At 46.8% G+C, this 24,739-nt stretch overlaps 2 protein-coding genes across 2 annotated transcripts in view; one reads left to right on the top strand and one right to left on the bottom strand.

Annotated features, from left to right (window-relative positions):
* acot8 (acyl-CoA thioesterase 8) overlaps window positions 1–3,535 on the bottom strand; it is a gene marked incomplete at its 5' end in the record, with an annotated part of 8,004 nt that extends 4,469 nt beyond the window's left edge. Inside the window, 3 exons of the mRNA XM_080548482.1 lie at window positions 606–831; window positions 2,058–2,194; window positions 3,339–3,535. Coding sequence (XP_080404608.1) covers window positions 606–831; window positions 2,058–2,194; window positions 3,339–3,535 — 560 coding nt within the window. The remainder of the gene's footprint in view (window positions 1–605; window positions 832–2,057; window positions 2,195–3,338) is intronic.
* A 1,648-nt stretch (window positions 3,536–5,183) lies between these two features.
* Window positions 5,184–24,739, top strand: part of phactr3b (phosphatase and actin regulator 3b) — a gene marked incomplete at both ends in the record, with an annotated part of 78,165 nt that continues 58,609 nt past the window's right edge. The window contains one exon of the mRNA XM_080548481.1: window positions 5,184–5,289. Coding sequence (XP_080404607.1) covers window positions 5,184–5,289 — 106 coding nt within the window. The remainder of the gene's footprint in view (window positions 5,290–24,739) is intronic.

Below are 24,739 nucleotides of genomic sequence, written 5' to 3'. Positions count from 1 at the left end.
CCGGATATGGCTGGGGCACACACGCGGAGCGGCATATTGGGCGGCCGCTCCCGAGGGAGGTATAGGAGTAGTTCCGGACAAGGATCCGTCGCGCAACAGCGCCCCCGGGGTGCCGGAATAACAGGTGCTGGGCTCGAGGAGCCAGTCAGCTAGTCTGCCTGGCGGCCTCCTCTGGGACTGCCGGCCACGGGGGTCGTGCGGCGGATCCTTCGCAATAGGCAGGGGATAATTGGATGCTAGGTTGGGTTCAATTGGCTACCAAATTGGGTGAAAAGGGGGATAAAATCTGGAGAAAAAAAAAAAAAAAAAAAAATGACGATAGTCTCAGCAAGTATGACATGCAGAAAGTTTAATTTAAAAGTATGTGGATGGCTGAGGCTCTTCCTGGGGGGTATTCCATCGACGTCGCTAAAGGAAATTCCAGGTTTATTAATTCTGATAAATCTCACGAGTGATTAAAAAATCCAGCCTGAATTTTTCCTTTAGCAACGTTGATGGAATACCCCCCTGCCATTTAGCCTACTCACCATACGTTTGAGATTAAAAACAAAACAACAACAACCCTGTGAGGAGGGATGTAGTAATACAGTCATGTAGTATTCCACCTGAGGTAGAGCTGGATGAGCTCCTCCACGGTGAGCAGGGCCTCCGGCGGGGGGACGGTGGGCATGGTGAACTGGTGCTGCAGGGGGCTGGGCTGGCGCAGGTGGAAGGAGGCCTGGCAGATGAGGATGGGCTGGCCGTGCTGGATGGCCTTCACCGAGCGCACGGAGAAGCTGCGGCCGTCGCGCGTGCGTTCCACCTGGTACAACACCGGAACCTTGGGGTCTCCTGCCAAAAGAAAAACCGATAATCCTGTCTGTTCACGTCTGTTGATGTCTGTTCCTGTCTGTTCATGTCTGTTGATGTCTGTTCCTGTCTGTTCATGTCTGTTAATGTCTGTTCCTGTCTGTTCCTGTCTGTTCATGTCTGTTCACTTCTATTCATCTGATTGCTACGGAAGTGCATTGCGCCCCCCCCCTCAAATAAAAGATTGTAATTACAAGCTACGTATGGGGTGTGGGGAGGGGGTTAGGATTAAGGGTTGTAGAGGCTTCTCTACATGGGTGAGAATTAGTAGAGTATTAGAGTAGTTCCAACAAACAGTTCCAAAAAGGCGAAGTGACGTGTGTATAAAATATATACACTAAGGATAGGGATAGGGTTAGGGTTAGGGTTAGGGTTAAGGATAGGGTTAGGGTTAAGGATAGGGTTAGGGTTAGGGTTAAGGATAGGGTTAGGGTTAGGGTTAAGGATAGGGTTAGGGTTAGGGTTAAGGATAGGGTTAGGGTTAGGGTTAAGGATAGGGTTAGGGTTAGGGTTAAGGATAGGGTTAATGGTTAAAGTCGGGGTAACCCTAACCCTAAACTTAACCCTAACCCTATCTGAACCCCGCCCCTCCCCCCACCCTTAATCCTAACCCCCCTTCCCCCACCCCATACGTATCTCATCATTAGGAGATCTTTTCTCGTAATTAGGAGATATGGATCTCCTGATTACGATCTTGTGTCTTTTTTGGGGGGGGCGGTGAAGGCAAATACGCTTCTGTAGATTGCGGTATTGTACTGAAATGCATTTGCCACGTTTGTCCGTGGTTACTGTCCAGGGGTGCAAACTGGCGATGGCCCAAAAAGGTGACACATTTTCTTTTAGCGGCTAACCTTAGACGGGGGATAGCGCTAGCACTAATGGTGTTAAATAGATACCACTAGCACTAACGGTGGTCTAACAATGATGCATGTGTAAGTAGCGGCCCTGACCTTAACACCTGCAGAATTACTTTGAAAACAGTTTACTGTGACTGTGTTCTCCACACTGTCTGGAACTGTACCTAGCTGCCTGAAGCTAAAAGGTATTTCAACAGCAGCAGAGTTTAGCAGACAGGGAGATTAGTTAGCTCACGCATCATGTGACCCCCCCCCCCCAAAAGATCTACACAATTCACATGGATGACCTATTTTGAGATAAAAACAGCTAATTTAGCAGAAAGGTGACAAGTTTGCACCCCTGCCACTGACCTGCGCGTACGAAGTAGCAGTGGAGAGAATGGGCGTAGACATTCTCACTGACCGAATCCGCCGCCGCCACCAGGGCCTGGCCGATGATCTGCCCCCCAAACAGACGCTGGCTGCGTGGCACCCAATGGTGCTTTCCTCTACGAGAGACACAGACATATAGACGTACATTACCAGGGAGGAGATCCAACGTTTACCGTGTTATCAAAGTAGCAGTAAACAAACAAGTAGGGCTACTGTACTACTAACGGACAGGCTAGCTGGATAGCATGTCACTGTTATCTATCCATAACCTGCCTTATGGCACAGGACTGCATGCGCATGGCGTGCGATTTTGCCGCACCGCGAATTCGATTCCATTGTTTTTAATGAGACAATGCACACGGCGTGCGATGCGATTTTCGACGCACGACAACATTCGATTCTCCATTCACACCCACACACTTCGGTGGTGTGAATTGAGAATCGAATGTTGTCGTGCGACAAAATCGCATCGCACGCCGCGTGCATTGGCCTATAGAGGAGGACTCTATCCAGCAGCAACAGGCAGGCGAACAGAAGTGGGGAAAAAAACGTCAGATCAGATATATCAACGGGTTTTGACTGGACACGTTTTGGGAATATATCTGGTTACTTTCTCGCCTGAAAACATATGAAAACGTAATAAATAAATCCCCCCTGCCGGCCGGTGCGATATGCATTCTGGGAGGCAGTATGCATACTGCAGTGTAAACGGTCAGCTGGTTTTGGCATACTTATTATGAATTTAGTAGGCAGTATGCAGTATATACTCATTGAGTATGCTAGTATGCATTATGCAGTATGCAGTATGTTAGTATATAGTATGCTAGTATATAGTATGCTAGTATGCAGTATGCAGTATGCTAGTATGCAGTATGCAGTATGTTAGTATATAGTATGCTAGTATGCAGTATGCAAGTATGGAGTATGCTAGTATGCAGTATGGCAGTATGCTAGTATATAGTATGCTAGTATATAGTATGTTAGTATGCAGTATGCAAGTATGGCGTATGCTAATATACAGTATGCAGTATGCAGTATGTTAGTATGCAGTATACAGTATGTTAGTATGCAGTATACAGTATGTTAGTATGCAGTATGTTAGTATGCAGTATGTTAGTATGCAGTATACAGTATGTTAGTATGCAGTATGCTAGTATGCAGTATGCAGTATGTTAGTATGCAGTATACAGTATGTTAGTATGCAGTATGCAGTATGCTAGTATGCAGTATGCCATTTCGAACACAGCCAAGGTGGGCTACCTGTACAGATCCAGGTCGAGCTTTTCTAGGTTCAAAACACTCGTGACCAGGACGCTGCGGAGGTCCTGGGATGTGTCCGGGGGAATCAGACCCAGGCTGTGTGGGGTAGTAGATGTCTCAGGAGAGGAGCTGCCAGCGGCCTCCAGATGCGTCTGAGCGTCTCCCCTCCCGTCATTCTCACCGGTGCCCATGTTCATGTTTGTGTCATGTGACCAGTTCAGACTCCTTCGTTGCCTTCGTGTCTCTATCAGCGCTGACAAACCAACAGGATGGCGCATTATCGCCCTCTAGTGGCGGAGCTGTACCAGAAATGTAATGTGCCCTTATAGTAAGTCAGATAATAATAATAATAATAATAATAATAATAATCACTTTTATTTGCATAGCACTTTTCCTGCAAACGTTGCATCTAAAAGTGCTTTAACATATCCACACCGCATATAGTAATCAATAAAATACACAATAGCAACAATATAAACTACATAATAAAACAAGAATAAACCAAATAAAAATAACTAGATAATATAAGAATTACTATAAGATTTAAACAAGTAAATACATATACAAATATATACAATATATACAAATATATACAATATATACACATATATAGATTCATCAACTAACATAAAAAGATACGTTTAGAAAATAATACAGTATTAAAACTAATATAATAATACAAAAAGAATACAGTCATGTAAAGATGTGCAACACACAGGCACTGCATATCCCCATTCATGTCATTGTGGGATAGGCAGAAACAAACAAACAACCACAACAACAACAACAGCAACAACAACAACAACAACAACAACAACAACAACAACACACCTTCAGCATCTGGAACCACAGCAGATCCCTGAAGTCTGTATTTGTTTTATTATTGGGGTAATTCACTCAATCATTCACTCATTGATTGATTCATGAATGAAGGCTTTAATCTGAGGGTTGTGTGTTGTATGGAAGAGATGCCCTCTAGCGGTCCTATTCTTACAATAAGATGCATCTGCATGTTGATGCATAAAATGTTCTGGCAAATGATCATGTTTCTTTGAGAAATACTGCATGTTGACTTCATACATTAATTACATAACATCGTAAAAACATGCCGGGCATAGAGACTCACCCTCTCCCCTCACCCCCCCTCCCTCTCCCCTCACCCACTCCCTCTCCCCTTACCCCCTCCCTCTCCCCCCCCTCCCACTCCCCTTACCCCCTCCCTCTCCCCCCCCTCCCTCTCCCCTTACCCCCTCCCTCTCCCCCCCCTCCCACTCCCTTCACCCCCCTCCCTCTCCACTCCCCTCACCCCCCCCCTCACCCCCTCCCTCTCCCCTCACCCCCTCCCTCTCCCCTCACCCTCTCCCTCCCCTCCCACTCCCCTCCCTCTCCCCTCCCACTCCCCTCCCTCTCCCCTTCCACTCCCCTCCCACTCCCCTCACCCCCTCCCTCTCCCCTCACCCCCCCTCCCTCTCCCCTCCCCTCACAAATGAGAATATGTCTTTGAGAAATACTGCATGTTGATTTTTATACATTAACTAAATAAATAACATCGCATAGAGACTCACCCCTCCTCCCAACCCCAACCCCCCGCTCACCCCCTCCCACTCCCCTGCAAAAAAAAAAAAAAACTCATGCGCGCTCCGAGGCACACGCGAATGCAGAAAGAGGCGTGCGCGCTCCTAATGGGTTTTCCCTTTAGCAGAAGCTGCAGTTGTCCGACCAAATTAAATCTTCACCACTACTGGCCTGGACGGTGGTGTTGACCTTGGCTTAACAACATTTAAATATTTCATTTATTTTTTTCATTTTTTCCTCCGTTCTGCTTTTTGCCCCCCCTCTCCCTCCATGGCAGCATCGGACGCGGAGGACAGCGTGCTGCAGCGAGGCAGGTCTCACAGCGACCCGAGCTCCATCACCATAGAGGCGACTCGCCTGGGAGCGCCCGGTGCAGGTAGGCACTAGGCAGGGTGGAGGCTCGTGCGTAGCTGAGATTCCTGTTTTTTCCATTCCTTATTCATAGCGACTTTATTGTTGATGCATTTTCATGCATTTCCCCCCTCAAATGACAATGTTGTCCATTGTCTTGGTCTGGTAGATGGTAGATGGTAGATGTACACGCTCCAGGCGTCACGCGCCCTTTACATAATAATAATTATTATTATATTACCTATTTGTATAGCACCTTTCCTGCAATACATGCGGTATTACATACGTGCAATACGACGTGCGCCAACGTGACCTATGGAGTTGTTTTTACGTCGTTTATGGAGCACGGGTATTACAGACCACGAATTCATATATTAAAAAGCCTAGTCTTAAAAAGCCTAGTCTTAAAAAGCCTAGTTTTAAAAAGCCTAGTCTTAAAAAGCCTAGTTTCATTGATATTTGTTTAGTTCTGAATCATTATGAGTTGATGGGTTTCATGAGCAGTAGTCTGTGCTGTCTTCTCCCTGATCATCTGAAACACAGCATATATTACCTGTTAAAACACCTGAAACACAGCATATATTACCTGTTAAAACACCTGAAACACAGCATATATGACCTGTTAGAACACCTGAAACACAGCATATATGACCTGTTAATTAAAACACCTGAAACACGGCATATATTACCTGTTAAAACACCTGAAACACAGCGTATATTACCTGTTAGAACACCTGAAACACAGCATATATGACCTGTTAAAACATCTGAAACACAGCGTATATTACCTGTTAAAACACCTGAAACACAGCGTATATTACCTGTTAAAACATCTGAAACACAGCATATATTACCTGTTAAAACACCTGAAATACAGCATATATTACCTGTTAAAACATCTGAAACACAGCATATATTACCTGTTAAAACACCTGAAACACAGCATATATTACCTGTTAAAACACCTGAAACACAGCATATATTACCTGTTAAAACACCTGAAACACAGCATATATTACCTGTTAAAACACCTGAAACACAGCGTATATTACCTGTTAAAACATCTGAAACACAGCATATATTACCTGTTAAAACACCTGAAACACAGCATATATTACCTGTTAAAACATCTGAAACACAGCATATATTACCTGTTAAAACACCTGAAACACAGCCTATATTACCTGTTAAAACATCTGAAACACGGCATATATTACCTGTTAAAACACCTGAAACACAGCATATATTACCTGTTAAAACATCTGAAACACAGCATATATTACCTGTTAAAACACCTGAAACACAGCATATATTACCTGTTAAAACACCTGAAACACAGCATATATTACCTGTTAAAACACCTGAAACACAGCATATATTACCTGAAACACAGCGTATATTACCTGTTAAAACATCTGAAACACGGCATATATTACCTGTTAAAACACCTGAAACACGGCATATATTACCTGTTAAAACACCTGAAACACAGCGTATATTACCTGTTAAAACATCTGAAACACAGCATATATTACCTGTTAAAACACCTGAAACACAGCGTATATTACCTGTTAAAACATCTGAAACACAGCATATATTACCTGTTAAAACACCTGAAACACAGCATATATTACCTGTTAAAACATCTGAAACACAGCATATATTACCTGTTAAAACACCTGAAACACAGCATGTATATATCTCAGTGTTCCCTATATGGCTGCATTGCAGACACCCCTCAGGTGAGCCTGTTGAATGAAGTGAAGGTTACTAACACATGTTGTGAATGTAAATGACCGTCCTCAGGCTTGAAGTGCATTAGAATAGGTTTAACAAAACATCAATAGTGCTTGGTTATAATAGGCTGCTTAAGGTGCAGCAACATGGCCATGAAAACACCCTGGTGATCACCGTCTTGCTTGCCAGATCACTATCACTAGGACTATATATCTGGCTATCGAAAGAGACAATGTTGCTCCATAAAGTACCCTGAGAATTAAATTGTAGGAAACCAGTAAACTATCAGAGTATAGGGCATTGTTCACCTGAACGTATCTGTTGTTTTTCAGGAACAGCTTCCCAACCATCTCAGCATTTCTATATGTGTCACGTCAGATAGCCTGCTACATGTTCAACGGACTCTGGCAGTCAGTCATCGACAGACAAGGTTGCTCCATCCTTGTTTAACGCTTATCTACATCCTTGTTTAACGCTTAGCTACATCCTCGTTTAGCGCTTAGCTACATCCTTATTCTGGATGATCTATGACATGACAGAAACAACAACGTGACCTCGTTCTTTCCTTAAAAAAATTAAATAAATCAGCATCATCTTTTAATTGGCTGGCATTTTGTCTTTCTTCTTCTTCCCAGTCATGAAACACAACGTTATTAAGCTGTCATGGACAAGGACGAGTGTGTGAACCTTCTTGTCGTCAGTTGAGAATCGAGTGTGTTGGGGAGAAGCCGATGACAGAGCTCCTGCTTGTGTATTTAGCTGTTTCCATGGTGATCCAAATGGCTGAGGCTAGCACTTGGCACCCCCGCTGCGAGCCGAGACGGTAGCCTAGTTATTTATCTGTCTACGTCAGTCGGTCGCGCGTTTACAGAAACTTCCCCTTTTCACTGTGAGCGTGACGGCGAGCGTATTCACCATGCGAGTCAACGGATACGTTGTCAGTCACTTCATCATCTTTGAATTGTGTGAGTCTATAAAAAGGTGCTTCAGTGTGTCGTTAATGTGTATGGTCATGTAGGCCTATTCATTACAATGAGACACTGAGGCTGTGTTCGTGAATTCGCTCTGAGAGTACTCTCCAAGTAATGTGATTGGACAGGAGGGAGGTGTTCCATGAGTGCTGATCAGATTCCCGGAGTGAATTTACGAACGCAGCCACGGACACTTTGGTCAGTACCAGGTTACTGTAGAAATCAGAAGAACTATGAAGTGATTTTCTCCTGTCTCACCAAATGTATAACGTTTAATCAAGTTCACAACAGTAACATTTTCCTCTAGTCTTCCGTCATGGCTTTGAATGAGGAAAAGCAGTTGATCGATTGGAAATCGTTGCAGTATTACAGTAGCTATTGATGCATTCGGTCAGCAGTGTGTTACATTAGCCAACATTATCTAGGAATCACAATACGTTCACCGTAGAAGTGGGATCCGTGATTAGTCACGCTGTAAATCCACTAATGTCCAGCTACAACAGCTGTATGTGTGTACAAACAACGATCTTTTAACACAGTCCAATCACTGAACCCAGTATCAGCATCAGGGGGTGGGGGGGAAGGCTTCCATATAGACTGGAGATTAGAATACGCAAAACAAAAAATAACCATATTATCAGGACTTTCCGCCACAGTGCTGGGTTATGATGTGTTTGCTATTTATTCTTAAGGACCTTATAACTAATAACATCTGCATAATCTCCCATATTCAGACCATGATTAGTCTCTTCCTCTAACTGTAGGTCAGATGTTTGTGCCCTTGATACGAAGTGTCAAATAAAATAGTAGTGTTCTTGCGTCGCGGTTCAAATGGTTTTTATTCTCTGCATGTTTGCGGTTTATCGCATCTATCATAGTCTTCCTGCCAACAGTTATGTTGTTGTTATGTTGTAGTTATGTTGTAGTTGTGTTGTGTTTATCAGACCTCCCTCTACAGACCCCCCCTCTATGACCATGTTCATCTACACACAGACCCCCCCCGCAATGCAGCACGGAAGCACAGAGAAGCTGCCCTCCCTCCCTCCCTCCCTCCCTCCCTTCCTTCCTTCCTTCCTCCCTCCCTCCCTCCCTCCCTCCCTCCCTCCCTTCCTCCATCCCTCTGCCCATGCCCTCTGCTCAGTGCTAGCTAACCCTCCCTCCATCCCTCCCTCCCTCCCCCCCCATCTCTCTGCCCATGCCCTCTGCTCAGCTCTAGCTAACCCTCCCTCCATCCCTCCCCCCCTCCCTCCCTCCTTCAGTTAACCCTCCCTCCTCCCTCCCTCCCCCCCCAGCTCTAGCTAACCCTCCCTCCCTCCCTCCCCCCCTCCCTCCCTCCTTCAGTTAACCCTCCCTCCTCCCTCCCTCCCCCCCCAGCTCTAGCTAACCCTCCCTCCCTCCCCCATCTCTCTGCCCTCCCTCCCTCCCTCCCCCATCTTTCTGCCCTCCCTCCCTCCCTCCCTCCCCTATCTCTCTGCCCATACCCTCTGCTCAGCTCTAGCTGACCCTCCCTCCCTCCCTCCCTCCTCTAGCTAACCCTTTCATCCCCCTGGCAGCACTGCGGCTTTGATCTGCTCCTGAACATGAACATGAACATGAACATGAGGAACAGAGGGGAGGTCTCCCTTCAAAGGCCTGAAGAGAGGAGAGAAGGAGGGAGAGAGAAGGGAAGGAGGGAGAGAAGGAGGGAGAGAGAAGGAGGGAGAGAGAGAGAGAAGGAGGGAGAGAGAGAGAAGGAGGGAGAGAGAGAAGGAAGGAGAGAGAAGAGAAGGAGGGAGAGAGAGGGAGGGAGAGAGATAAGAGAACGAGGGAGAGAGAAGAGAAGGAGGGAGAGAGAGAGAGAGAGAAGGAGGGAGAGAGATAAGAGAAGGAGAGAGAGAGAGAGAGAAGGAGGGAGAGGGAGAGAAGGAGGGAGAGAGAAGGAGGGAGAGAGAAGAGAAGGAGGGAGAGAAGGAGGGAGAGAGAGAAGAGAAGGAGGGAGAGAGAGAAGAGAAGGAGGGAGAGAGAGACAGATGTCAGAGAACAGCATAGTCGACGGGGGGTATGTCACAGTGGAATCAGCACGGCAATCTGCAAACCTCAATATCGAAAATTAGCCCAGATTCTTCAAACGCTGGAAGCGTATTAAGTTGAACGAGTGAATAATCGGATTGATACAATTGTTGAATCGTAGTTGAATTTAAAATAATAACTTTATTACAGGAAAGCTTTAGAAATATATGTTTTCCTGTGCAGAAAACAAGCTGTCCACAAACAGTCTATAGAAACCAGAGATATAGGCCTACAGAAGGTCTATATTCAGGTCTACAGTGGGTCTATATTCAGGCCTACAGTGGGTCTATATTCAGGTCTACAGTGGGTCTATATTCAGGTCTACAGTGGGTCTATATTCAGGTCTATATTCAGGTCTACAGTGGGTCTATATTCAGGTCTATATTCAGGCCTACAGTAGGTCTATATTCAGGTCTATATTCAGGTCTATATTCAGGTCTATATTCAGGTCTATATTCAGGTGTACAGTAGGTCTATATTCAGGTCTATATTCAGGTCTATATTCAGGCGTACAGTAGGTCTATATTCAGGTCTATATTCAGGTCTATATTCAGGTCTACAGTGGGTCTATATTCAGGTCTATATTCAGGCGTACAGTAGGTCTATATTCAGGTCTATATTCAGGTCTACAGTGGGTCTATATTCAGGTCTATATTCAGGTCTATATTCAGGTCTACAGTAGGTCTATATTCAGGCGTACAGTAGGTCTATATTCAGGTCTATATTCAGGCGTACAGTAGGTCTATATTCAGGTCTATATTCAGGTCTATATTCAGGTCTATATTCAGGCGTACAGTAGGTCTATATTCAGGCCTACAGTAGGTCTATATTCAGCATCGTACCCTGGATCCAAGGCAGCCGCAATGTCAGGCTGGTGCGTACGTGGCTCAGTTCCTACGCCTCCCTGAGATTCAGATTCCCTCAGAATAGCGGTTCCACTTCTGTACCGTCATGCGCTCGCTAGGACGACACAGTCTCAAATAAGATCCTCATCGAGGCCAACTCATTCCACCTCTAGCTTAAGGGCAGTACTTAAAGTTTGTACGTAGGTAGCTGTGTGTGTGTGTGAGTGTGCGTGTGTGTGAGTGAGTGTGTGTGTGTGTGTGTGTGTGAGTGTGTGTGTGTGTGTGAGTGTGTGTGAGTGTGTGCTTGTGTGTGAGTGTGTGCGTGTGTGTGTGTGAGTGTGTGTGTGTGTGAGTGTGTGTGAGTGTGTGTGTGTGTGTGTGTGCGTGTGAGTGTGTGTGTGAGTGTGTATCTGTCTCTGTGTGAGTGTGTGTGTGTGTGTGTGAGTGCGTGAGTGCGTGAGTGTGTGTGTGTGAGTGCGTGAGTGTGTGTGAATGCCCTTGGCTTTATTATGGAGATATCTTGCTGCCTCCAGCCTGTGTCGGCTTGTTCCCTCCCCCTGTCCCCCTGTCCCCCCCCCAACCCCCCTGTCCCCCCCCCCAACCCCGCACACCCCCCCCCCCCCAACTGGAGCTGATCCTGTTGTTCTAATCTGACATGGTCCTGTCACATCAAAGGCTCTCCCTCTCGTTGGACTCGGTCCACCAACCCCTCCATTCATCGATCCTCTAACCCACGTCAGCTCTGTCTGGGGGGGGGGGGGGCAGCCATCTAGTAGACGGCGGGGGGAGGGGGGGGGGCGCGCAGCTTGATGAGGGAGATTAGGCCCCCCTTGTGTTTGAGTCGAACATGGTTCATGTTTTATTAATCAGGTGCTCTATATATAGCCTGTGTGTCTTCTTCTTCTCCTCCTCCTCCTCCTCCTCCTCCTCCGCCCTGCAGTGAATATTCAGGGCTGTGATTAAGTCTGAGTGTTTCCAACGGGAGGGCGGCACACAAAGAGAATAGCAAACAGTACCTGGCATCATCATCACCATCACCATCATCATCATCGTCGTCCTCCTCCTCCTCCTCCTCCTCCCTCCTCCTGCTCCTCCTCCTCCTCCTCCTCCTCCTCCTCCCACGTCTCCTGGTCGGGGTGAGAACCGAGGCTCCATCTCCCTCTGAAACATCTGAGCGCTGAGCCCCCCCTGTGGTTACAGCCACACAACACGCTACAGCCACAACACGTTACAGCACAACACGTTACAGCACAACACGCTACAGCACAACACGCTACAGCACAACACGCTACAGCCACAACACGCTACAGCACAACACGCTACAGCACAACACGCTACAGCACAACACGCTACAGCCACAACACGCTACAGCCACAACACGCTACAGCACAACACGCTACAGCCACAACACGCTACAGCCACAACACGCTACAGCCACAACACGCTACAGCACAACCGCTAAGCACAACACGCTACAGCCACAACACGCTACAGCACAACACGCTACAGCCACAACACGCTACAGCCACAACACGCTACAGCACAACACGCTACAGCACAACACGCTACAGCACAACACGCTACAGCACCAACCAGCGAAAAACATTTAGCTTAAGAACCACGGGAGGAAGATCTGGAACATGTTTAGTTTTGCTTGTGAATAAATGACGCTCCGTTTATTCAGAAACGCTTAATTCCGGGGGCGCTTAGGTGGCATAGCGGGTTAAGCGTCGACCGTGTAACCGCAGGGTCCCGGTTCGATTCCGGCAGCGGACATATATCCTGCATGTCATCCCCTCTCTCTCTCTCTCTCTCTCTCTCTCTCTCTCTCTCTCTCTCTCTCTCACCCATCCTTCCTGTCAAAATCTCAACTGTCTCTATCCTGCATGTCATCCCCCTCTCTCTCTATCTCTCTCTCTCTCTCTCTCACCCATCCTTCCTGTCAAAATCTCTACTGTCTCTATCCTACATGTCATCCCCTCTCTGTCTCTCTCACCCATCCTTCCTCTCATCTTCCTGTCTCTATCCTCCTCTCTCTCTCTCTTTCATTCACACTTTGAATATATCGAGAGCACGGCGGTGGTGGCGCAAGCGCTCTCCTTTTAGGCCCACTGTTAGATTAGTATGATGACGGTCGTAATGGTGTCTGTGTTCAGAGTCCAGACCCATCGTGAGCTGTGCTTCGTGTGCTCCTGGGAAGTGGTGATGTGAGTTAGCGTCCCCTTCCAGGCGGAGCCTCGTGTTCCTGACAGACTGACAGGCCCAAGCCGCCCTGCCGTGGGGCAGCGCTGTCACAGGTGAGGCCTCGTCATTGACCCGGTGGCGCGGAGGTGCAAGAGGCACAGGCTGGGGAGGCTGACAGCACTGGAGGGTTGAATAATAATAACACTCAGAGAGCGTCCTCCCCTAAGGAGGAGAGAGAGAGAGCAGAGCAGAGCTAAGACATGCCTGTTTACCTGTCCCCAAGGAGGAGGACGAGGGAGGGAGAGGAGGGAGAGGAGGGGGAGAGGAGAGAGAGCAGAGCTAAGACATGTCTGTTTACCTGTCCCCAAGGAGGAGGACGAGGAGGGAGAGGAGAGAGAGGAGAGGGAGGAGAGAGAGGAGAGAGAGAGGAGAGAGAGGAGAGAGAGAGAGAGAGAGAGAGAGAGAGAGAGAGAGAGAGAGAGAGAGAGAGAGAGGAGAGAGATGTGAGCCAAGACATTATCCCCAAGGATGAGAGAGATGAGAGAGAGAGGAGAGAGAGAGATGAGAGAGAGAGGAGAGAGAGGAGAGAGAGGAGAGAGGAGAGAGAGAGGAGAGATAGAGAAGAGAGAGAGGAGAGAGAGAGAGAGAGAGGAGAGAGAGAGAGAGAGGAGAGAGAGGAGAGAGGAGAGAGAGAGGAGAGAGAGGAGAGAGAGAGAGAGAGAGAGAGAGAGAGGAGAGAGAGGAGGGAGAGAGAGAGAGAGGAGAGAGAGGAGAGAGAGGAGGGAGAGAGAGAGGAGAGAGAGAGAGAGGAGAGAGAGGGAGAGAGAGAGAGGAGGGAGAGAGAGAAGAGAGAGAGAGAGGAGAGAGAGAGAGAGGAGAGAGAGTGCATCTGCAGCATTTACAGTTCTGACTAACTATCATCTACAGTCCTCTGACTCACTGTCAGGACGTGATATAAAACTTAAAGTCATACTTAAGTAAGTATAGATACCCCGCTAAAAGATTACTCAAGTAAAACTGAGAGTCATCCATTCAAATGCTACCTGAGTAAAAGTCTAAAGTATCTGGTTTTAAATGCACTTAAGAATCAATGAGTAAATGTAAGTGCAGTTTATTAAAAACAAAACAAAGCAGACAGACATGTATTTATTAAGTTCTGCTTTATTGAGTGGTCTCTCTAAGGTAACACAGTTAAGTCAGTGCTCAAGTGAAGTTAGGGCTGGGAGATATGGCCTCATGTTATTCATATCTTATGAGTATTTTAGTAGTATTCAACATATTCTACAGTATCTTGTTTCTTAATAATAAACGTTCTAAATATGTTTTTATGAGCATAGCTCACCTGAAAACATTCCCATCAAAAGATGCAGGCGATGTCTCAGGAGGTAGAGCCGCCGTCTAATGATCGCAAGGTTGGCAGATCGGCGGTTTGAGCCCCGACTGTCCACATGTTGAAGTGTCCTTGGGCAAGACACTGAACCCCAAATTGCTCCCAGTGAGCGGGCCGGCACCTTGCATGGCAGCTTGCCGCCATTGGTGTGTGAATGTGTGTGTGAATGGGTGAATGAGAGGCTGTTGTAAAGCACTTTGGAATAAGGCGCTATATAAGTGCAGTCCATTTAGCCTAACCCTATAAAATAACGTGTGCCTCTTTGAGCTGCCATTGTAAGTCTAATAAAGTTATACATTGTAAAGTCTTTATGAAAATCAAGTATAACAACAGATAACCCCAAAACCAAGGCCTACTTAAGTAGCATACAGTAACAAAGCACTTATACTTTGATTACTTTTGTATTACTTTGATACGTCAAATAATGATGGGTGGGATCATTTGACCATGTGAGTAAAAAAAAAGTTTATATCTTTGCACTCGATCAAATTTCAGGACCCTCCTTTCATGATTTTTCCTAGATATGTGCGTTCTACCACCCAGTATCCTTACATTTTCAAAACCACATCAGGATAAGCTAATATAATGCAATTTAGCATTTTTTTCTGTGTAGGAGGCAGGCTAATTTACAAACGGCCAACTAGTGGTCGTTGTGTGTAAGTAGCAGTTTCCCATTGTAAAGGCTATGGTCATCTGACCCCCGAGGCGGGTTATTTTAGTAGGCAAAAAAGGCACGACTGTCCTAGTTTTAACCACTGCTGTCAGGTCCGGCAGTCCCTCTGCCACCTAGCCAACAGGACTAGAGACCAAGCGAGCAAGGTAAACAGAGACAGACCGCCCTCCAAGGTCATCTGGACTTCTCACTCACAGGCTGGTCCCTCTGCACTGGACTACACAACCCACGTTCTACTACACTGAAACATTGGGTGATGGATTCAGATGGTTGTAGTCCAGGAACTAACGCTAACACTAACCCTAACCCAAAATGTTGTAATGAAATAGATTTGGGTTGATTTTATGACATACGTAGATACTCATTCAACTAGTATAGAGTTTATTAAACTGTGTAGATAAAACGTGTAGAAAAGCCTCCGTTATTAAAAGTAACATGGGGACGAAAACAGAAGCAAAGGGAAAGAGCAGGGGAGACTTGGCTTTTATATGAAATGGGGGGGGGGGGGGGGGTCCGGGAACAAAGGAAATCTGGGGATGAAAGAGGAGAAGGGGGGGAGGAGACGGTAAACTGAAAACTCTTCAGAAGAAAAGCGTTGTATCACTGTTTGAGATTATTATAGGACATTACGCTTTTTTTTAGATTAGATTCAACCTTTTTGTCATTGCACAACGAGTACAACCAAATGTGTTTTTTGCTCTTGGCCAAAAATAGCCATAGTCAGCGCTCCTGGGAGCAATTAGGGGTTAAGTGCCTTGCTCAAGGGCACAACGGCAGTGGTAGGATAGCTTAGATAGGATGCCAGCAACCCTCCAGTCACCAACTCACACGCAGCACCTCCCTCCTGAGGCGGGGGATCGAACCAGCGACCTTCCGATTAGCTAGCCCGCCTCTCTGACCTCTAGGCTACCTGCGTCCCATTGTAACCCTCAACTATTATTACAGCTGTGATGAAGAGCGTAGCTTGAGAAACATGAAGATCGTTCAATGTGGCGCATTGCAGAAATAATGGTGCTGTCAGGCTGCTATTTATAGCGCGGGTTATTTGGAGGGTGTTTATTGAAATCTGACTTTGCCTTACCAATGAATGACTTTGTATTTTCTATGTGAGCTTTCCCTATCTACATTCTGCTTTCAGTACAAAATAAATTGACTTTTTGGGAAATAGATGGCCCGGCATGACACAAAAGCAAGGGCATCTATTTGTCCTGTACCCCCATAACTCTCTCCTGTACACCATAACTCTCTCCTGTACCCCCACAACTCTCTCCTGTACCCCATAACTCTCTCCTGTACCCCATAACTCTCTCCTGTACCCCATAACTCTCTCCTGTACCCCATAACTCTCTCCTGTACCCCATAACTCTCTCCTGTACCCCCATAACTCTCTCCTGTACCCCATAACTCTCTCCTGTACCCCACAACTCTCTCTTGTACCTCCATAACTCTCTCCTGTACCCCATAACTCTCTCCTGTACCTCCATAACTCTCTCATGTACCCCCATAACTCTCTCTTGTACCTCCATAACTCTCTCATGTACCTCCATAACTCTCTCCTGTACCCCATAACTCTCTCCTGTACCCCATAACTCTCTCCTGTACCCCATAACTCTCCCCTGTACCCCCATAACTCTCTCCTGTACCTCATACCTCTCTCCTGTACCCCATAACTCTCTCCTGTACCCCACAACTCTCTCCTGTACCTCCATAACTCTCTCCTGTACCCCCATAACTCTCTCCTGTACCCCCATAACTCTCTCCTGTACCCCATAACTCTCTCCTGTACCCCATAACTCTCTCCTGTACCCCCATAACTCTCTCCTGTACCCCATAACTCTCTTCTGTACCCCCATAACTCTCTCCTGTACCCCATAACTCTCTCCTGTACCCCATAACTCTCTTCTGTACCCCCATAACTCTCCTCTGTACCCCATAACTCTCTCCTGTACCCCCATAACTCTCCTCTGTACCCCATAACTCTCTCCTGTACCCCATAACTCTCTCCTGTACCCCATAACTCTCTTCTGTACCCCCATAACTCTCCTCTGTACCCCCATAACTCTCTCCTGTACCTCCATAACTCTCTCCTGTACCTCCATAACTCTCTCCTGTACCCCCATAACTCTCTCCTGTACCTCCATAACTCTCTCCTGTACCCCCATAACTCTCTCCTGTACCTCCATAACTCTCATCAGGACCACAGACAGGGTTGACACATGACACCACCCTCGTCCAATCAAATCAAAGGACGCAAAACATCCTCCCGTCTGTGTCTATCCCACAGGCCAAGCTGGTTTCATTGTTTTGTTTAATGTTTAACTGTTTAACTGTTTGTAAGTGCTTAATGTTGTGTGGCCTGTAATTGTCCTGTGGCTTCTATGTGCTTGAAATGTCGCTGCCCCCATAAGTGTGTATGTGGTGTTTGTTGTAGCCCCTTCCATCACCTCAGCTTGCTTACGTGTGTTTTTTGTCAAGTGTGATGTTGGGGTACCTTGTCTCAGCCACGTGTTCTTAGAATTTTTAAATGTTTTATTTTAACTAATGACGTTACTTTTCAGGATGCCATGTTGCAACTGGCCGGGGACTTCAGCTGAAAATTAGCCGACTAGGCTAACGCTGCCTTTTTTACTATATTTTATATGGTTCATGTATTAGGATTGTCCTCGATATAATAAACTAATAAACTAAACTAAACTAAACTAGACAGGCAGAGGGAGCAGAATGGCCCACGCTTCAGTGCTGATGGAGGCCTGGGCTGGCCAGGGACAGGCTGGCTGTCTGCTGCCTAAGATCAAGGAGATGGGCCAGCTTGCAAAAGCAGGCTTGAAAGAGCAGAAAAAACGAACTTAAATTGTCACATCTAGTCTTTGTGCAGTTCATTAAGCAGGCTGATTATATCAGTGCCTAGCAGCAGCAGAATTAGAGCAAAAAAAAAAACAAACCCCAATCGAAGAAAAAAAAAGAAAGAGCCAAACAGCAGAGAAAGACAGCAGACTGCGTCAGAGAGCAGAGCGTCATGGGATGGGAGCCCCGGGACTTAGGGTTCATGAATCCTTCATAGCTGTGTCGAAATCCCCCGAAGAAACAGAAACGCAAAGTGTGTAGCACCAATGAGAGCTCACTATTCAGATGGACGGGCGAGGGCTCGTGCTCATTGGCCTACCTACATATTGTATTGTACACAGCTCCCTCAGTACGTAGTTGACTGTTTCTCTGTGTTCATCCTCCTCTGTGTCTTGTGGTCGTGATGTTGGCGTAGGCAGCGGTTCAGGTTATGTTTGCTTTAACCAGTTACAGTTGTGTGCAGGTTGGATACATTCTGTGTGTCAGATGTTGTGTATTTTCTCCTTGTGAATCATATGAGTGTGAGTGTCTGGGGAGGATTTGCACATTTAGTAAACAAGCAAGTGTGTGCGTGTGTGTGCATGCGTGCGTGTGCGTAAGTGTGTGTGTGCGTGTGTGCGTGTGTGTGTGTGCGTGTGTGTGCAAGCGAGTGTGTGCATGCGTGCGTGTGTGTGTGTGCGCGTGTGTGTGTGTGCGTACGTACGTGCGTGTGTGTGTGTGTGTGTGCTTCCTCGCTGGAGGCGAGGCTGAGGGAGGACTGGTCTGTTGAACAGAGCCGTCAGCCATTTACACGTTCTGTATTTCTGATGAATGTTTCGTGCGTCGACCTCAATCCTGTCAGAGGCGGCTGGAAGCAGCAATGTGCCGCACAGAGACACACCAGACCCCCACCTGGTCTGCCACATCCTCAGTCTACAGAGCAGGAAACACGGAGCGTTTCTGAGACAATAACGAACGTCTGTGGTGGTCCTCTGTGGCTCAGTTGGTAGAGCACGGCGCTAACAACGCTTGTTGTGGGTTTGATTCCCGCTGGCACCGTATGTACTGACATGTAGGCAAGGCCAGTTTATTTGTACAGCACATTTCATACAACAGGGGCAATTCAAAGTGCTTTACATATAGCCTTGAAACAATACTGAATAAGAAGTATGCACTCATTGCAATGTAAGTCGCTTTGGATAAAAGCATCAACTAAATGGTGTATATAGTATATATATATATATATATATGGGGAAAGCTAGGAAACTAGGAAACTATGATTGATTTAAGAGGAATTCATTGATTAAAATGAGATATTGCAGAGAGGGAAACTACAGTGCATCACGCCGAGATGGGAATTGAAAAATCACAGCCGAGGGGGGGGTTCTCATGAGAGGCGTTTTCCTCTCTGTGGCAGATGGAATTAAGGCAAGAAGACACTAAGCTGAGCCCAGAGTGGGAGTGGAAACGCTGATCAGTCACACAGCCTTGACTCACACACTGCAGAGTGGGAGGGAGGGAGGAGGGGGGGGGGAGGGAGGAGGGGGGTGAGGGGGCTCCCAGCAGCAACACTACATATCAATCTGGGTGGACTGGCTGCTGGATTTACAAACGAGAAAATTCCTTCAGGAATTAAGTCTTTAAAAACGTGTGGAGATAAACAGAAGCTATTAATCACAGAGGCGGAACACCAAATAATCATGAATTCCTAGTTTGCTCCGATTTGTTCGCTTTGCACCTAATGAAATTGTTTTTAGATTCCAGGAGAATATATCCGTTATTATATTACTACTCAGGAACTCGGGAGAGCTGTGTGTGTGTCCGTGCGAGTGAGTGTGTGTGTGTGTGTGTGTGTGTGTGTGTGTGTGTGTGTGTGTGTGCGTGTGTGTGTGTGTGTGTGTGTGTGTGTGGTTTAGGTAGGCTAATTTGTAAATCTTTCTTTACAGCCTTTTTTAATAAACGTATGTAATTCAACCATCTTACACAGGTGCCAGTCTTTTCTTGACTCAAAACATTTCAGTTCACAAAAACTATTTGAGGGACCAGAACATTATAGTATAGTATATAACAGTACAGGTCGTTCACCTTGTAGGGTTTTACACAGTACATCCCTCCTACTACTGTACCTCTGCTTGACCTTGATGGCTGCTCAGTATTCTGTGTGTAACTGGCGTTGGCGTTAATCCCTCCTCGATAGCCCTGGTCAGAGAGAGAGAGAGAGAGAGAGAGACAGAGAGAGACAGAGAGAGAGAGAGAGAGAGACAGAGAGAGAGAGAGAGAGAGACAGAGAGAGAGAGACAGAGAGAGAGAGAGAGAGAGACAGAGAGAGAGAGAGACAGAGAGAGAGAGAGAGAGAGAGAGAGAGAGAGAGAGAGAGAGAGAGAGACAGAGAGAGAGACAGAGAGAGAGGCCAGAGACTGCAGGGAGAGTACGCTGCTACACTGACATGAGCATCCATCCACCGCTGGTTCCGGGCTGTTCTGAGCTGTTCTGGGCTGTTCTGAGCTGTTCTGGGCTGTTCTGCGCTGTTCTAGGCTGTTCCGAGCTGTTCCGAGCTGTTCCGGGCTGTTCTGGGCTGTTCCGGGCTGTTCCGAGCTGTTCTGGGCTGTTCCGGGCTGTTCTATCGCTAAATGTCCCCCAGAGCCAGACACTAGACTGTGCCAGCCACAACCTGAGAATCCTGGCCTCCTTCCCAACCTTGAAACCCCCTATCAGGAGGACCAGAGGACCTCTCAAACGCTCACAAACGCTCCTCAGTCACGTCTTTGGCTGTGCCCCAGCTCCTACTGCAATAGATGTACTGGGGAGGGGGGGGGGGGGCAGGGGGGGGGGGGGGGGGGCAGGGGGGGGGGGGCGGCTGTGGCGCAGGAGGTAGAGCCTCCGTCCGGCATCTAATGATCGCAAGGTCGGCAGATCGGCGGGTTCGAACAACCCCCGACTGGCCACGTGTCGAAGTGTCCTTGGGCAAGACGACACTGATCCCCTAATTGCTCCCAATGAGCGGGCCGGCGCCTTGCATGGTAGCTTGCCGCATTTGGTGTGTGAATGTGTGTGTGAATGTGTGTGTGAACGGGTGAATGAGAGGCCGTTGTAAAGCGCTTTGGAATAAGGTGCTATAGTATAAGTACAGTCCATTCACCATTTAGATTAGATTTTAGAGATAGATAGAGAGGCAGGTAGCCTAGAGGTTAGAGGTCAGGTAGTCTAGAGGTTAGAGAGGCAGGTAGTCTAGAGGTTAGAGAGGCAGGTAGCCTAGAGGTTAGAGAGGCAGGTAGCCTAGAGGTTAGAGAGGCAGGTAGTCTAGAGGTTAGAGAGGCAGGTAGTCTAGAGGTTAGAGAGGCAGGTAGCCTAGAGGTTAGAGGTCAGGTAGTCTAGAGGTTAGAGAGGCAGGTAGCCTAGAGGTTAGAGGCAGGTAGCCTAGAGGTTAGAGAGGCAGGTAGTCTAGAGGTTAGAGAGGTCAGGTAGTCTAGAGGTTAGAGAGGCAGGTAGCCTAGAGGTTAGAGGTCAGGTAGTCTAGAGGTTAGAGAGGCAGGTAGCCTAGAGGTTAGAGGCAGGTAGCCTAGAGGTTAGAGAGGCAGGTAGCCTAGAGGTTAGAGAGGCAGGTAGTCTAGAGGTTAGAGAGGCAGGTAGCCTAGAGGTTAGAGAGGCAGGTAGCCTAGAGGTTAGAGGCAGGTAGCCTAGAGGTTAGAGAGGCAGGTAGTCTAGAGGTTAGAGAGGCAGGTAGTCTAGAGGTTAGAGAGGCAGGTAGTCTAGAGGTTAGAGAGGCAGGTAGCCTAGAGGTTAGAGAGGCAGGTCGTCTAGAGGTTAGAGAGGTCAGGTAGTCTAGAGGTTAGAGAGGCAGGTAATCTCGAGGTTAGAGAGCCAGGTAGCCTAGAGGTTAGAGAGGCAGGTAGTCTAGAGGTTAGAGAGGCAGGTAGTCTAGAGGTTAGAGAGTCAGGTAGTCTAGAGGTTAGAGAGGCAGGTAGCCTAGAGGTTAGAGAGGCAGGTAGTCTAGAGGTTAGAGAGGTAGGTAGTCTAGAGGTTAGAGAGGCTGGCCCCACCACCTCTACACCTACATGGCAGTCATGCTGCCCGATCACGTCTCTTCACAACACTGGCTCCCCGCTGGTGGAATGAGCTTCCCACGGCTGTCAGAACTGCAGAGTCACTACTCATCTTCCGTCGGAGACTGAAGACCTCCATCTCTTCAGGTTACACCTTAACTGCTCCTCCTGACACATCCACTACCCCCCAGCAATGCGTCTCCTGACACACCCGCTTTTCCCCTTTACTGTGTCTCCTAACACTTCTACTGCCCCCCTTGTACTGTGTCTCTCTGTTCTCCAGTGTCTATAATATAAAAAATACAAATAAAACAATGTTTTCCTTTTATCACTGAGACTGCCAATGGCCCCTGGCCAGAGCTAGATTACTCTTCCTGATACGACTGGTGGACTGATGATTCAACTTGCTTAGTCAAATGTATTGATTGTAAGTCGCTTTGGAATAAGGCGTCTGCTAAACGCCAAAAATGTAAATGTAAATGTAAATAAAGAGGCAGGTAGTCTAGAGGTCAGAGAGGCAGGTAGTCTCGAGGTTAGACAGGCAGGTAGCCTAGAGCAGAGGTTCCCAAAGTGGGTGCCGCCACATCTGCTCGTAAAAAATAAAATAAAATATATATATATATAATATAAAATTATAATAATAATACATGAATAAACGTTTGTTTATTACATGTGCAATGGAGTTCATAAGCAAATAAAATATATATTTCTCAGATTTGAAAGATATTAATTTACTAACTAGGCCTACTAGTTACTAACTAACTACTCCTCACTGAAGTCTTGGACCAAGCGGTGAAAATGGTTAATTATGTAAAATCACGCCCGCTGAAGTCACGGCTGTTCAGCACATTGTGCAATGAGATGGGGTCCGAGCATGAGGGGCTCTTATTACACACAGAGGTCCGCTGGCTGTCGCGGGGCAAGGTGTTATCCCGTGTCTATGAGCTCCAAGATGAACTGATGTCAGTGAGCACGACTTGCCATACAAAGAACAATTGGAAGATGAATCGTGGTGGATTAAGCTTGCTTATCTGGCAGATATTTTCAGCCACCTTAATGACCTCAACATAAAAATGCAAGGGAAGGCTGAGAATATCCTGACAGCGACAGACAAACTGAACGGATTCCGATCCAAATTGAGACGGTGGCAAGACGGGGTGGCCAAGAAAAACACAAATGTTTACGTTGACGGCCAATGACGCAGCACACAAGTCAGCGTCTTTCTTGAATCTGATCGCTGCGCACCTACGTATGCTGGAGGAGAGATTTGAGTCCTATTTCCCTCCAATGAACGAAGACTTCGACTGGCTCCGGGATCCGTTCAACCCCCTCTCATCAGCATCAGCCGCTAGCTTGAGCAGCAAAGCTCAAGATGAACTGGCAGAGCTCATTATGGACCGCACACTGAAGCTCAAACATGGTGAGCTAGGTTTGGATAGGTTTTGACTGCTTGTGGGACATGAATATCCATCTCTCTCAGAGAGCGCCATCAAGGTGCTTTTACCCTTCCCAACCTCCTACTTGTGCGAGCTGGCTTTTTCTTCTCTAGCATACGTCAAGAACAAGACACGCACGCGTCCGTCAGTGGAACAGGACCTGCGTGTCGCGGTGTCCACTATCTCTCCCCGCATAAAGAGACTCTGCTCCCAAAAGCAGGCGCATGTGTCCCACTAATGCGCACAACATATTTCTTTGTTTTGTATTTCTCTCAATTTTTACAATTCTGTCATGATTATTATTGTTAAATTATTATACCCGTTTGGTTCAGATGTGAAATAATAATCTCAGAATGAGCATTGAAATGAGAATTACATTTTAAGGCATTATTTTAAGCCCCCCAAAAAAGCATTGTTCCATTGATTGATTATACAGGCCTTTGATATTTTATTTGTGTGAAGAATTCCCTCTGAGTCTCCTCCCATATTGTACAATCCTTGAGGGCCACAATTTTATTTAATTTAGCGATAGTTTGACTGACCTATGCATTCTTGCCCATCCATTACAGTTCATTTATGACTTTTATTATCTTGTTAAAATTCATTGGGGCAATACTTATGTATTATATATAAACACACATTTTCAAACCAATTCATCGTGTATTGTTTTTAGTTTAAGCTCCGAGGCATTTTTAAAATCTTCGTAGAGTTGGGGTGCCTTGGAGAAGGGGGAAAGCTTCAGGGGTGCCTTGGTTAAAAAAAGTTTGGGAACCTCCGGCCTAGAGGTCAGAGAGGCAGGTAGTCTAGAGGTTAGAGAGGCCGGCTAGCAATCGGAAGGTTTCTAGTTCAATCCCCGCCTCAGGAGGGAGCTGGATGTGAGCTGACTGGAGGGTTGCTGGTGTCATATGGAAGGCTGCCGTTGTGCCCTTGAGCAAGGCACGTAACCCCTAACTGCTCCACGGGTGCTGACTACGGCTGACCCTGTGTCGAGAGCAAAAGAAAAAAACATTTCGTTGTACTGTGCAATGACAAAGGCTGAACCTAAAAACAAAACGGTGATACTGAAGGCCTTGTAAGTTGTGATGTAAGAGCAGACCACACATACTGTACACAGAAGACCACCGCATATTAGATCAACAAACGACCGCCGGTGTGTTCTCCATACCGTACACCGGGATTATCAATAGCTTTTCTCCGTGATTCAGTTACTTTGTGGTTTCAGCATGCAGGAAAATCAATGGTAAAGCACTTTATAGCAAATCACTGTTCCCCAGATGGACACTCTCCATGGCATGTAGCATTGACTTGTGTTAAACAACTGCTG

Source organism: Nansenia antarctica (genome assembly GCF_963989245.1).
Source record: "Nansenia antarctica genome assembly, chromosome: 18".
NCBI lineage: Eukaryota > Metazoa > Chordata > Actinopteri > Argentiniformes > Microstomatidae > Nansenia > Nansenia antarctica.
This window is presented reverse-complemented; position numbering and strand designations above follow the sequence as displayed.